Below are 15,818 nucleotides of genomic sequence, written 5' to 3' on the forward strand. Positions count from 1 at the left end.
CTTAGGAGGGAGATTAAGGTGATAATGAAGATTCTTTCAGGGAAGTGTTTAAAATGAGGTGCCTTGCAGAGAGCAAAATGGTTAATATGTATTTGTGGAATGAATGACTAGCGCTGTTAGTAGCAAAGATGCACAAAAGTTCATAGACTGATCATCAGAGTTCTGCAGGGAAGGCAGGGTTCTTGCAAAGATCAGTAGACCAAGGTAAAAATACTCCTACAAGGCCATATAACTTGGATTAAAAGCTGAAAATATTCCAGTATTATTTCTAAACAGCATCAAATATCCAGATATTTTGCAAATATCTAGGAAATTGACTCAATATTTTACTTTTCTTCTGAAATACCTTGTGGAAAAAAAACTGTCTAAATCACTGATAACTAACAACTGACTAAAATACTACCATTTGGAACCAACTATGCACAAGGCAGGTCAGAGTAAAATCTTGAAAAATAAATAGCTGAAACTGTTACAGTAAGACTTTTCATAAGGTTTTGTTGCACCTACTATGGCTTCCCACAGCAACAAAATGATTTCTTGTGTGAGCACGAGGAGCAAAGAGAATAAAACTCCAAAATGTTCTGGAAACTCTAACTTGGTTTATATGGGTTTTTTTCCTTTGCTATAAATTAAACGTGCACTCATATGGTTGCAAAACTACAAGTTTCTTCTTCAGAGAGGCATTATTTTTTAAATCATCTGTAAATAACATTACATACTAGTCAGTATATCTTTCAGAGAAACTGAAACCTATTCCTCTCCCCTGGCAGTTTAGTAGGGCATCTCGTCCCTTGAAAGTCAACCCACAGGGAGATGGCCTTTGTGAGTGGTCCAGCATTTTTACGTATTTCTCTTTTGATTCTTCAGAGCCAGTCGTACTGCCTCTCAGAGGGCAGTCAGCAGTTGCCCAAAGGGGACACCCCACCCTTGGCAGCCGTGCAGCCGCTCAGCCGCCCGTCAGGGAGTGGACAGCCAGAGCCCCATCAGCCTGTAAGCACGTTTTCCCTCCAAACCATAGGTATGACTGGGCTTTCGTATGAGCCCAGTGTTACTCGCCACCACTTGTCTTATCGGCCCCTCTGCCAACCTCCAGTCTGAAAATGTCATCACCAGGCATTACTTCCAAGCAAGGAAACATTTCCCCCAGAAAACGTTTGCTATGATATTTTCAGCTAATTTAAAAATGTAATCTAAGCACTGAGCTTACATTTCCAACAGTGTCCCCTTAACAGTGCCTTAAGATGCAGAGCATGAGGCTACAATATGGCCACTAGGACATTTTTGAAAATACTAACAGAATTTAAGGTGTGCCCAAAGAATGAATCTGCTTGAAGACTATGTTGCTAAATGAGTAGATGCAAAACTTTTTGAAAGTACAAAACATTGTCCCAGTAATGACTTTAATGACTTGCATTAGAAAGTTACTTGAGCTCAGCTGGTGTGCATTGGTGGTTGAGCATGGACCTATGAACCAGAGGTCACGGTTCGATTCCTGGTCAGGGCACATGCCTGGGTTGTGAGCTCGGTCCTCAGTAGGGGGCATGCAAGTTCCTTTAAAAAAAGAAAGTAACTTGAATATAAATTTAGGACAATGCTTGTAGTTCTGAAGCAACTATATAACCAAAACAAATTTTAAAAAATTAAATACTAGTAAAACATAAGCTGATGGTGTACAAATGTATGTTCTTGCTTTCGTGTAATAGATGATGTTATTTTGCTGAGATTAAAATGGTCTTGCTCAATGTGAAAACAGCCCTGATTGCTATGATGGGCTGTGTGACTTCTTAGTTCTCCTATCACGTTTCTCTATCCAAACTACTGATAAACTTTTGTTTATAAGACTCTCTGCAATACAGTTGGGCCTCCTCTTGGCTGAAATGCAAATATTAAACCTCCCTCTGTTTTTTGTTCTTTTATCATTATCCTGCACAATTAAAGTATGGCTATTTGGCATATATACAATCATAAGTAGACACACAAATGCAGGCATTGAAATCATGAGTCTTGGTCATGATTGGCCATCCTGATGATGTAATATGCTTTATATTCGTTTTTAAGTTATCGGCTTTCACTATACTATTTAAGAAGCCTACCAGGAGAGGTTTGAATCCCCAAGAATATGCCCACAGACCAGGGTTCTATAGATAACTGTTTGGCAAATATTGCTCTAAAGCCAACAGTCTTGTCCAGGAGATTACATTTTCCAAGGTACTATAATAGGAAATACTAGCCAATTCTAAAAACTGAAAATTACTTTTTTTGCTTTGTGCTTTACCCCCATCCTTTTGTCATGAGTCATGATTTTTTTTAAAACTAAAGACCTAGTGTTTGTGACTCGCCTATTTGGAGCAGTAATAAGATACTGGGTTATTATCATTTGCTAAGTCACACAATGTTCAAGGAGTCTGCTGAGCCTAGAGGGTATATCCTTGTATATCCTTGTGCTCAATGACTTTGTTATTTGTCTAGAAAAATAAGATCCACAGAAAAATATGCTTCGCTTTAGCCAAATGACACTCCAATATACCATGTGCATTGTTTTCAAGAGAATCAGAATCTAGAGGGAAAGAGAGTACTGAGATAAAGTGACATAGAGTGTGGCTGTAGGGTATTGGTGGAGTAATAGAGAGGGTGTGAGATATAGGGGGACCATTGATATATATGGGAAAAAATCACAAACTTAAGAGGACTAATGATTTCTGGAAAATTACTTCGAAGACCCACTAGACAGGATTACAGTCTAGTCTTGCTACTCAAAGTGCGATCTCTGGGAGGGTGGCAGCACCCACATTTTTGCCTGGGCGCTTATTAGAAATATAGACTCTTAGGCCCACCCAGACCTACTGAGTCAAAAATCTGCATTTTTAACAAGATCCTCAAGTGATTGCACTGAACTGGAGAACAAGTTCTCCAACTGCACACTGGGGAGTTCTAGAAATCACAGATGTCTGAGTCCCACCCCCAGAGAGTCTGAATTCATTGGGGCCTGGGCATTGGGATTGGCAACTGTTCCCCAGGCGATGTTAATGGGCAGCAGAGTTTGAGAAACACGGACCTGGAGCACACCAGCACCCGTACAAGGACAGATCAGCACCCTGCCCACAAAGGCAGGTGTCATTGTGAGTGTCCATAAATGAAAACTATGAGCCTGTGAATGTGGGAACATCTGCTCAGCAACCTGCCATGGTATTTGTGAACATGCCACGTTTATGACTTCCTTGTGCCAACATAAATATTGTCTAAAAGGGAGAGCAGTTTGGGACTTGAGAACATCTGCTCAGCATGTTCAGTGTTTATGAACATGCCACGTTTATGACTTCCTTGTGCCAATATAAATATTGTCTAAAAGGGAGAGCAGTTTGGGACTTGCAGCAGGTAAACACCAGGCAAATTCAGATGAAGGTGGATAGGAACACCTGGGAGTCACGTGACACAAGGGGAATAGGTCTGGATTCCCAAGAAAAGGAGGGAGGCTCTGGAGGGAGGTAAAAATGTGATGGGAATTTGGGATAAAAGGGAGTGTCGTTTTAACTGAGAGTATGTGTTAAAATATGACCCCAAAAGCCAAAGAAATGTAGTGAACCCCAAGCAGAAACCAGCTTAGACCAGGCAGCCATACCTCTCTTATCAGGAAAACTTTTATTTCAGAAAGTGAGTCCTCAGAACACCACCATGAGTCTAAGAGGAAACTAAAAGGCCCTTGAACGTCAAATTATGGCATCCACTACAGCACACCTTCTTTGATTGGAACAAAAAGAAAGATAAAAATGTTTTTTAAAATTTAAAGAAATAATTAATAGGTTTGGATCCAATGCACATTTAAACTCCCTTCCCAGGGGGAATAATAAGATCCATTGTTTTGATTCTGATTGAGACAAAAATTTGCTCAAAGCAAATTTAGCTATTTCACCTCATTACCTTTTCAGCAAATCAGAACTTGTTCATATCATTGATTATGCTCTACTACACAGCACCATTCAGTGCTGCACTGGCCCAGCTCAGCCCCCAATATTTTCTCTTTTCAATTCCATCTGACCCACTTATCATTGACTCTTGAGGATTCCAGAGCACACTAGCTTCTTTTTTTCCTGCAGGCAATGAATCCTGAGTTTGTACCTTCATTAAATTGGCAAAGAAAACAGCCTTTGGCAATAGAAGAAGGAAATGGATAATTCTTTTCTAGTGAGAAAAGTGCTTCATTTTTCATAACTCTTGAAGGCATGGTTTCTTTCACGGTTGAGAAATAGCCATCATCTCCCCACTACCACACTATCCTCCAGGTTCACTTTTGTTGATGCAATACAGCAGTAATTGGATAGCTAGAGGTTTAACACTCTTCAGGGGTCTCTAACTCCCCAAACAATCTGTGGACAACCTCAAAGCAGACAGTCATTTTCACCAGGACACAAAATCTTACTTCCAGACAATGCATGTTATTCTGCTTCTAGAAGGAAGTCTGAGTTCTCTGGCCCAACATAATACTAAAGGGCCCCTAAGAATGAGTCAGCTGAGGCTGCTGGTGGAGGCTGTGATGCCTCCAACAACTGTGATGCAGTCAAAGAAGCAGGGGGGCGATGACAGGCTTCTCCCTTTGGACGGACTTTAACTCCAGCTCTTCCTCCTAGTGACCTCATCCCTGCATTCGACTTTCAGATTTGTCACCTGGGCTGCTTAAAAAAAAATTAAAGACACCATGGTCCTCTTCTAATCTTCCCTTTTAGGTAACCACCACAGTTTGCTCGTTGTGACTGGGATCTTGCTTTAGTCGGTACCTATGTGCCATTTACCAGGAGAAGCTCAGCCTTCTCAACACCTTTTAAACTAATGTGTTGACAGAATTGTTACAACCACTAGGCCAAGGTTGTAGACCGTTAGCACTTTAGATCTTGGCACTATTGACATTTGGAGCCAGAGGATTCTTTGTTGTGAGAGGCTGTCCTGTGCCTTGTAGGATTTTTGGCAGAATTCCTGGCCTCTATGACTGGATGCCAGTAGCACCTCCCTTATTTGTGACAACTGAAAATGCCTCTAGACATTGCCAAGTGTCCCCAGGGAGGCAAAATCGCTCCTGGTTGGTTAAGAATCACTTCATTGGACACAGATGGGAAAGCAAGGCTATTGGGTAGGAGATGACCCCATAATATCTTTATCTGGCTGAATTTCCACCAGCAACCATGAATTTCTGCTCGCTCCTCTGGCCCAGGCATTCCCCCACACTGACTGCCTCTTTCATCACCAGGTAAAAGTCGACTCATCTCGAACATGGACCCTTGTAGCCCTGTTGGTGACAATAGAAACTGAGAGGCAGCGGTTCCCCCCCCAAAGGCTGTTAGCACATTAGTAACTGCTGAGGGCCAGGGTGAGAGGGCTTTTCTGCAGGAATACCCAGGAATGAGGCTGCGGAGCTGCTGGTTCTCCTGCCTAGATGAGCAAGGCTCACCTAGAAAGATACTGAGTGAAACTCACCTCTCTGTTTGGGCGCAGCCTCCATTCAATCTCCCTATACCAGAGCCCACTGCACTGTAGGCCCATCTCATCATATGCACTTCTAAGTATATTGTCAGTACTTTCAGGAATAACGGCACCTAAAGATCTTCTTAAGGTCAGGTCTCAACCCCATAGTCACCGTTGACTGGTAAATATCACATTGACTGATAAATATCACACTGACAGGTACAACCCAGGGCATAGGCTAAGAAAGCTTATTTTTCTGGAAACAACCTAACTATATCAATCTTCATCAAAAGATGTTCTTAATAGGACAACATTTAAGTAACCTCAAACTTAGGAGAAAGATCATTTTTTAATCTAGAACGTTTCACTCAATTTTCATAGTCATTAGCAACATATGTAAGTAAATCATATTGAGATGTGATCCAAGCCAATGTTTTGTTTTGCTTTGTTTTTCCAGCCTTATCTGCCAATGATGCAAATATTCCTACTCATTTAGACTGATGGCCAATACTTAATTTATACATGGCATTTTGAGATTGTGTCTTTGAAAAGATGGATCAATAGCAATAAACAGCTCCGTGCTTTCTCAGCACCCTGCTAAGGTTGAGCAGAGCCCAGGTTTCCTAACATACTTTCCTAGCTATCTGGTCTACCTCCTGATTAATAGATTTCTAAAGGCGGGTACAAGTGGGAAGAGGATCTAAGAATGGAGGAATTGGCTTTGCCATTAATCATTGTGACCATGGAGAATCTTAATTAAAATGGAGCAATAACTACATGGTATAATGCCAAATATTCTTCTAAGATTGAAACTGTGCCTAAATATAGCCAACAGAGTATACTGAAATATATTTTTTTCTATTTAATGGCTTTACTTTTTCTCTGACGAGCATTTGAGTAGATTTCGATTTAAAAACCCCTAAAAGCAAGACTTTATCAAATTTACTGTTCCAAAGAAACTGTACCCAAGAAATAGTCAACTTAATAAAACAATATCCCACTAATCATCCAAGATTCATGTTTAAAAATGTGAATGGCCCCTCTGTTCTGTTTCAAATTGCCCATCCATGTCTACTAAATATGTCTATGTAAATGTCACAAGGATATTTTCTGGCTCTGAATTCATGAACTTTAATAGCACAACACTTTGCATTCATACTAACTGGTTTCAAATACAAATAAATGATCAGTTAGAGGTTTAAAAACTTATCCTTAGAGAGAAGAGTTTAGGGTTTTTCCATAAGCAAGTAGGTGACCCTGGGGAGACTTAACAAGCAGGTCTCAGTTTATCTGTAAAATATGGGGATTGGGTACATTCACTGTTTCTCAAACTTCAGATGCCAATATGACCTTTACACAGCTAGTAGGTGATGGAATTCAAACACAATCTGGATCCAGGATTATATATATTATGTGCCACATCTTTTTTTTTAATCTATTGTGAATAACGACAGAATGAATCACATTGCCTTATTTCATCTTCCTGAGATTCTGCTGGGTAGGGCAGGAATTGGTCCCAGCTTACAGATGAGAAGCAGAAAATGTGATTCCGTTTGGCTCAGAAGAAATATTGGGAGCAGACCTGGACAGTAAGGCCTCTCCGCACACACTCTTTGCCCACAGGAGAGGCCTTCGATTTTTATTTCACTCCCTAGTGTTTCATGGTCAACAACATTTATAATCCCACAATCTATGCAAGGGGTCCTTGGCTTTCCTGGTCATCAGAGAAGCAGCAGGTCTCAACTGGTGTTTCTGTAAAAAGACCAGCATTCTAAGAATTGAACTGAGCTTTTCTACCATTAAATTAAAAAAAATTTTTTTTGACAGGGACAAAAAAATTGGTGAATAAGTTAATAGTGGAGTTTCTGGATCCAGATTGTGTAGGTCTGAATTCCATCACTTACTAGCTGCATGACTTCGGGCAAGTTATTCACCTCTTTATGTCTTGGTGTTCTCATCTGCAAATTAGGAGGTAACAATACCGACCTCTTAGGATAAATGAGTTATTATATGTAAATTGTTTGGACCAGTGCCTGGCACATAGTGTTTTATAGTCTGCTGTCATTCTCAATTTTATGTGTTTCTCCCATAAATTTCTCTTAAACTCTAAGCTACTACTTATCAATAAGTACAAAATGGGTTCTGATTTTGGGCAAAATAATGTAATCAGTTTTAAAGGTGCCTCACAAAGCACCATGTCGAGAGCTCATTCAACACTCCATGGGAATCAGGTCAAGGTGGGAGGAAGTGATAAGAATAACATGGAGCACTCACCACCTGCCAAGCACTTTTTTTTATTATATATGTTTTATTGATTTTTTTTACAGAGAGGAAGGGAGAGGGACAGAGAGTTAGAAACAACGATGAGATAGAAACATCGCCCAGCTGCCTCCTGCACACTCCCCACTGGGTATGTGCCCGCAACCAAGGTACATGCCCTTGACTGGAATCGAACCTGGGACCCTTGAGTCCGCAGGCCGACGCTCTATCCACTGAGCCAAACCAGTCAGGGCATGCCAAGCACTTTGGATACAAATCCTTACAACGACCCACAAGAAGGTGCTATTATTACCACCTTTTAAATGGGAAAATAGAGACTTAGAAAGTATAAGGAGAGAAATAGCATCATGCCAGGTTCAAGGGTGGGTATCTTGGGAAAGGGTACCTATATGACCACAAGGAAGTCTCTTTCCCAAGCTGGACCTCAGTTTCTCCAATTCTATAATGACCTTAAAATCTACACAAAGTAAAATCTACACAAGTTAAGCCCAAAGTGCCAACATTGTCTCAAGGTTCCATTGACTAGCAGTGGGAATGGTCACTGCTTACACTGAGGAGAATTCAGGGAAGTTCAAGGCTCTCCCCAGCGCAACCCTCACCTGCCCCCATATTGCTTCTGCTCATAAGCCCAGGCCACTACCTGGTTTGAATCCTGGCTCTCATATTTAATCTCCTCAGCCTCTTCCTGATCTCACGTCCGCTGGAACAGCAGCCCTCTTTAGAGGCGTGTATAATGAGCCCTCTGCCCTCTGTCCCCAGCACTTCCTCAGAGCCCTGCTGTCTCAGAGCCCGGACACCAAGCAACACTCTCAAATATTTACCGAGCAGACTGCAGCCAGCCAGGGCCACTGCACTGGGAAGTGCAAACAATCAAAATGCCACTCCCATTACATTTTGATAATATTTCAGAGTTTACAAATGAGCCTGACATGCTCTGTCACCAAGCATCCCACCACCTACGTGCTACCAACCTAGTGCTCGCTGTAATCTGGCATGTGCCACCGCATCCCAAACACGACTGCATCCAAACCTCACACCACCCTTGTCAGTGGGTGCTTCTCCACTTTAAAGACAGACAACAAAGGCTCAGAGAGATGTGTCAACTTCCCCACCATCATACAACCAGCGAGGGGCAAAGCGTAACTGAACACAGTAGGTCTGACTCCCAAGTCCACACCAGGTCATTAGACCAACCATGTTTGCTCTGCAGTGGCACAGTGACAGGTCACAGTAAGCACATGTATGCACAGACCCTGAAAGTATCACGCTGTAGCTCTCCCTGGAATGTCCTTCCCTCACCCCCAGCCCTCCCCTTCCTCACCACCCGCCTTGCCTAACTTCTCTGCATCTTTCAAAAACTAGCACCATCACACTGTAGCTCTCCCTGGAATGTCCTTCCCTCACCCCAGTCCTCCCCTTCCTCACCACCCCCCTTGCCTAACTTCTCTGCATCTTTCAAAAACTAGCACAAATGTCAACTTCTCCATAAAAATCCCTTTTTCTCTTCTCAGCTATTTGCACCTAACTGTTTACCAACCCATAATGCAGTTGTCATTGATCTACTTTCACCTTTATTTCCCTGGGGACAAGGACTGGGTTTCATAGATCATTAAGTCCCGTGGCCTGGGGTAGTGAGCACCACACAATAGATCTTCAATACTTGTCTGTTGAGGGCAGGACAGGGAGAGGGGGGGAAAAAGGGAGGAGGAAGGAGAAAGGGAAGAAGGAAGCAGAGAAAGAGAAAGGAAGGGAGGAAGCAGGGAGAGTAGGAGGAACTGTTCCGAGGACAGTCTGATTTGCCTGCCGCCTATTGCTTTTTAATTAGTTCAGATGTCTCTCAGGAGGCAGTGCAGTCTTATTTTCCACTTGGGATGCTATCCAAATAGAAGATCAAGTCACCCGGCTGACAGGAGTGACTTAAATATGAGTGCACTGAAGGCTGGGCCCTGGAAATCCTGGTTCCCATATAATACACAAAGCAAGCACTTTGCAAACCATATCCACCAACAACTTTTCCACACACTCCATCCCCAGGGTTTGCTGCAAGCTGCAGGAAGACTTTCTTTAAATGCCCCCTTTCGATCAGAACAGCTAAGACTTCCTTAACGTGCACAGGGACAGAAGCCCTTGGCCACGTGTCTGTTTCTCCACTCTGCCCTTCCCACTGTGGGTATCAGAATCTGATACAAGAGCAGAGCATCGGCCAGGGCAGGGGATGCGCAGATGCTGGCACATCCCTGAGTCCTTTCCCAGAGATGGTGTGTTCACTATTCTTTCTGTCCAGGTGACACCGCTTCTGAGGCTTATGGCACCTCCGTTTATTTCTATTCCTCCTTCCTCCAGAGAAAGGGAGCATTCGTTTCCTGGTTTTAGAAGCAGGATCATGGAGACACAGAGAAGTGACAGGGAGGCATGCTAGAAGGAAGAAACACCAAGATGGGCCATCCCCAGCGTATTCATGACCAGGCAGGACCTTCTGTGGGTGAATAGTATCTGGGTCCACACTGCACCTGACACACTGGCACAGGCGGCACTTCACCAGGTACCAGGTTGTGTCTCACACTCAATCAGGTGTGAACGACCACCCTTGTCCAATGGGACTGATGAACAAGCGTGGCCTTGGGGTGTCATCCTGAGTCCCCAGGACTTCACAGCCTGAATTGTTAACCTCTTAACTGCCCCGTGTGAAATACATGCCTGGAACTCTAGATCCAAACTGCAGGGGATCAATGAAAAACTGATCGTCCGAGCGCCACTGACAAGATGAAAAGGTCTCGAGCAGGAAAGGGGATTAACGTATTCTGGAAAGTTCATTGGCGATCTGCCTCCAACTAATATCGCTTACATTCATTAAGCACACACTCTCTGCTAGGCTTTTTAAAAAAAATTTAATATATTTTTATTCATTTCAGGGAGGAAGGGAGAGGGAGAGATAGAAACATCAATGATGAGAGAGAATCATTGATTGGTTGCCTCCTGCACACCCCCTGCTGGGGATGGAGCCCGCAACCTGGAATCGAACCCGGGACCCTTCAGTTCACAGGCCGGCGCTCTATCCACTGAGCCAAACCAGCTGAGGCTAGGCTTCATTTTAGATACTTGGCACGAATGACTTCCTTTCAATTCTCACAAAAGTCCTGCGAGGCAGGCACTATTATCATCCCCTTTTATCTTAAGGAAACCACAGCACAGAGGGGTTCCCAAACCTGCCCAAGGTCCCCAAGTAACAAGCAGTCACTGGATTATGACTAGAAAGCCGTGTTCTTAAACTTGACTGTTATGTGCTCAATGGCCACCTGGTAAATCAAAATGTGCAGAGTTGAAATCTAAGTATCATTACAAGACAAAAAAGCAAGGGGTGGCCCAAAGCAGCAGAGGAAGCCGGCATCTGTGTGGCCCTCTCTCTCGCAGGCATTTGAAAACCTCTGTCACGTAAGTCTCCAATCTTACAAGGCAGACACTGCCCCCACTTTACAGATAAGGACAGGGAGGCTAAAGGTTAATGGTCCAAGTTCACAGGGCTGCTACGAGGCAGACCCGAACTTGGATTCACGTGGGCTGAGAGCCCAGACTTCTGTAATCATTTTTATTAGCATCTAATGTCTTGTCTTTTTTATGTGTCTCCTGAGTATCAGTACAAATCCTATTTTTTTAAAAAAAAAACACACAAAAACCTATTATGACTTGTAGTTGGAAGCCAGTGAAATATGTGTGTATTTGCCAAAACCCTCACAAACATGTCTGTCTCCATCCTGGAGCCCCCTGCACCCCCACTTTGTGTCTGACTCACATTCCCGCAGACCTGCTTCATGGGGACGTTCTGCTTCGTGGCCTCAAGTTTCAAAAAGGAACTCTGGTTGGCAAACAGGCCCGAGGCCCCAAAGCCAGCTGCCTGGCCCCCTGACAATGAACAATGGATGTGGAATGTCCGCTCCGCATACACTCCGGAGGAGTTGGTTACCCAGCTCATCAGACCAAGCCCAGGGCACCCCGTTGCATCAACACTGGCCCTGGCGGATGACCATGCCCATTGTGGGGGCAGTGCCCGCCACGCAGAGGGGAAAATTCCAAGCAGACTGTTCTCTTTTCCCCTTTTTAAAAAATCGCATCACACAATTCCTTCACTCTGACATGAAATATCCTGCTGTGACGAGGAACAAGACCAGACTGTCTTGGGATCAGGAAAGCTAACCAGCATGGCTAACGGTTCCTAGAAGGAACCCGGGGGTGGTGATTAGCCCTGCTGATGGCCATGCATCTGATGTACACTTTTATGCCACGTTTGTTAAACAAAAAAGAAAGAAATGAAGTCTCAATATACCTTTATTCCTAACAGGAGGGTCAACACTCTCCCACTGCGCCCCCCAGAGAGCACAGTTATTTCAGCCCGAATGGCACTTACCTTTCGGCCCTGGAAAACAAACTGGGCGTGTTCAGAGGGTCTTTTCCCATCCCTCCGCTCCTGTAACTCTATGTTATCATGGAACCTCCTTAGGGAAACAGGGATTAGAGGCAGGAATGTCACTTCATACCTGACAGTCAGACAGTCCTGGTTCCAGCCCTGGCCGTGACTCAGCCATCGCCCAGCCAGGTGATCCCAAGCAAGTCTCCACGTGGCACCTGCAAGCCCTGGCAGCATCTTTGTGCAAATGAGGAAAAGTGTCCCTGTGGGCAAGAGGCAGCGCTGCCAGCACCACCTCAGCAAGGGTGACCCCAGCTGGGTTCCAGCCCTGCGCCCGTTGGCCAGGCCCCCGGCGGGGCACAACCTCACGACCTGTGTCTCTATTTCAATTTGTCAGTTGTGAAGTGGAACAGGTAATAGTTCTCTGCACTGATGAGGCTGAGATGACATTCAGAACATTATATGAATCAGTCTGTTAATACGAGATTTCTGCTGTTCTGGTTCAATTCCACCTCACTTCCTGAGGCCTCCATATGCTTCTAATGAAAAGCACGGACACCATTTACCTCTCCGAGATTACCCGCATTCCCACACTCAGACAACCACCCCTTCCAGACTTGCATCAAAAAGCAGGGCGGGTGCCCTGGCCGTGTGGCTCCGTTGTTTGGGTGTCATCCCATGCACTGAAAGGTTGCACAGTCAGGGTATATGGCTGGGTCTTGAGCTTGATCCCGGGCAGGCGGCATGCAGGGGGCAACTGATCGATGTTTCTCACATTGATGTTTCTACCTCTCACTTCCTCTCTCTCTCTGAAAATCAATAAAAAGTCTTAAAAGAAAAAAAAAAAGCAGGGCAGGCTTTGTAAGTGTGAAGCCTGTGCAGTTACACAGGGCCCCACACTCAGAAGGGCCTGGCACCTTTGTTTAATACTCAGACGTCACCGTCTTAGAATTTTTAATCATTTCTGAACAAGGAGCCTTGCATTTTCATTCTGCACTGAGCCCCACAAGTTACGTCGCTGGTCCTGCCAACACGTCTTCGGAAGCACCAGATAGCTTTCTTATATGATACTCCACAGGAGATTTGGAAGGGAAACTGGGATACGTCACTCCTCTGCTGGACACGAAGGCCCCGGTCACAGAGTGTGAGGCGGGATGGCGCACTGGGCCCAAGAGCATGGGCCTGAAGAGACACGTTGAGCTGGACGCAAACCTGCATCCCGCAGACCTCAGACTAATTCCCTAACCTGTCTGAACCCAGCTCTCCTGGTCTGTAAAGCAGATTACTAAGGCCCACTCCTCCCTGTGAATAATGAAGAAAGGTCTGTCAATGAAGACACTGTCTGGCACGTGGCAGGTGCTCAACAAATGGAAGGTCCCCTCCTGACTTGTGTTGGTGACACCTACTTCAGGATGGGCCACACACTTACCATCTAAAGGCAGTGGGGCACCAGGTGGCCATGGAGATCCCTTTGGCTCTAGGATGACACGATTCTCCATTAACCAAGGCCTACATGCCAGCCCTCCCCCAGTCCCTGGATATAACTCAGGACACCTTTGATTGCAAGGGTGGAAACTCGTTTTTAACTTAAAAGAAAGTGGTAGTTTGCTACCTAATGAAACTGGGAAGTACAAGGGTCTCTAGGCAATGCTGTATCTGAGGATTTATACAATGTTACCCAATCTCTTCTCTTCTCTCTCTCTCTCTCTCTCTCTCTCGCTCTCCCCTCCCAACCCCCATATTTTTACTCTTATTACCCCTGCTTTGCTTCATTCTGAACTCATGTCCCCTTCATGTAGTGGACAGTGTGGATGCCAGCAGCCCTAGACCCACACTCTCTAGCTTAGCAAGCCCAGTGGGGACAGACGTATCTCTCCCAATATCTATATCGCAACCAAGGGAAAGACTCTAATGCTGCTTGGATTACCCACTCCTGAACGAGCCACAACTGCCAGAGTGACAGGGTTTGTGCCCAACCAGTGGCAAGACAATGGGGCCCAAGGCCTACAGCCGACAGTCCAATGAGACCACGTGAACTAGAGATGCCAGACAGATAAATGCAACGTGACCGCTGGGCCTTATGTGTGCACTATTCATTCCCAATAGGAGCCACAGGACATGAAGGGAGGGAGAGGGGAATCGGTGGTGTAGATGGAGCCCTTACACTGGCCTTCACCGAAGGATGGGAAACAGTGACACCTCCTCAAAGAGAGTCCCTGTGAGGAAAGACCAAGCACTGAGAAATGCAGGGTGTGTTCAAAGCTACTAGTTGCATAACTGCAATTAACTTTTAACATTTTTATAGTCATGTATTTATTTTCATGTTTATCTTTTGTTTAGGCAACTGATACTGGTTTTGCATCTTAGTGCTAATAGAAGTTTCCTTCTTAAAATAACTTTAAGTAAAAACAAAGTAGGTCGGTTGAGACAAAAATAGTAAGCAAATAATAATGTAATAATGTAGAATTAAGTAGCTGTGGACAAATCAGTGCATGTATTATGCCAATGACTGAAGTATGAGAAACATTAGCTTAGTATATACATAGAACTTTCTTTCCCCAAGGAGCAGTAAAAACCAGTAACTATGCTATGGCTGGTCTATATGGTACTTTGCTTAACTAAATATTATCTTTCTTTGTGTGAATGGCAAAGCTTTACCCCAGGCCACCAAGTGGATCTGGAATAAGATCCTAGAATCCTCAGCTTCTGGGTGGCAACACCTATTCCCTAGACATACTTGTGTCTCATGGCAAAAGGGGGAACCACCATTGCAGGACGTTGGCCCACTGCATTACACTCTGTTTCAGAGACAGTCACACAAAGGTAGGGTTGATATGAAAATCACTCAGCCCAGAGTTGGCCAGGCCGATTGTCTTTGAGAACAAAGGGGCCTATTCTCCATAGCTATCCAAGGCCAGCTGGTCCCAAGGAGTACCAGCCATCTCTCTGGGGCCAGAGTGTCCCCAGCTGATTTCCACATACACCCACATGTAAAGTGGCAGCTGGTCCCTCATTTGCATACCTGCTTGCTCTTCTAATTAGCTACCAATTTTGGCCACACATAATTTAAGAATGCCTGTTATTATCCACTCTCTTGTTCAATTATTTTCTGCAGGCCAAAGAGAGAAGTCAACAGGGTTTTGATGTGAATCGAGATGCCAAAAAGCTGAACAAAGCCTGCAAAGGAATGGGTATGGAATGTATTTTGTTTGCTAATTTACTTTTGAAGTTGATTAAATTTGATCTCATGTCTAACTTTCCCATGATTTTAGGAAGATGACTTCCCAGTTAACTTGTGTCCTCTAGGCTAACCCAAGTTGATTACTTCTAAGGTTCTCTATAAAAGATTCCAAAGTTATAATCGGATCTTATTGCTTTTCAGGATTCGATATAACAGTTAGAAATTGGATAGTACAACATTTAATTTGTCCTGGAGGTGGAAGGAAATTCAGGAGAAGTATAGTTCATGAACGCTAATGCCATCTAAACCCCTCGTATCCCTTTATTGCCCAAGAAATGTTGGGAGGTCTCAAAGGAATTGAGGTTGGAAAAGATCTGGAAGGGAAGTGGTAGAAGAGATTTCTTCATAGTAAGTATTCTTAAATAAATCAGAGAGAGGGAGAGAGAGGGAGGGAGAGGGGGAGAGGGAGAGGGAGAGAGAGAGAGAGAGAAAGAGGGAGAG

The 15,818-nt window shown here is 44.3% G+C and overlaps 1 protein-coding gene across 4 annotated transcripts in view; it reads left to right on the forward strand.

The window, feature by feature from the left end:
• The window catches only part of ANXA13 (annexin A13), a 61,237-nt gene that overhangs the window by 20,060 nt on the left and 25,359 nt on the right, over positions 1 to 15,818 (forward strand). For 2 of the 4 annotated variants that reach the window (XM_005885166.2, XM_005885164.2), the window contains exons 2-3: positions 868 to 990; positions 15,252 to 15,327. In XM_005885166.2, the coding sequence (XP_005885228.1) occupies positions 868 to 990; positions 15,252 to 15,327 (199 nt within the window). The remainder of the gene's footprint in view (positions 1 to 867; positions 991 to 15,251; positions 15,328 to 15,818) is intronic. The other 2 variants (XM_014532460.1, XM_005885165.2) reach the window with 1 other exon arrangement.

The sequence above is a fragment of the Myotis brandtii genome, unplaced genomic scaffold (assembly GCF_000412655.1).
Source record: "Myotis brandtii unplaced genomic scaffold, ASM41265v1 scaffold896, whole genome shotgun sequence".
Taxonomy (NCBI): domain Eukaryota; kingdom Metazoa; phylum Chordata; class Mammalia; order Chiroptera; family Vespertilionidae; genus Myotis; species Myotis brandtii.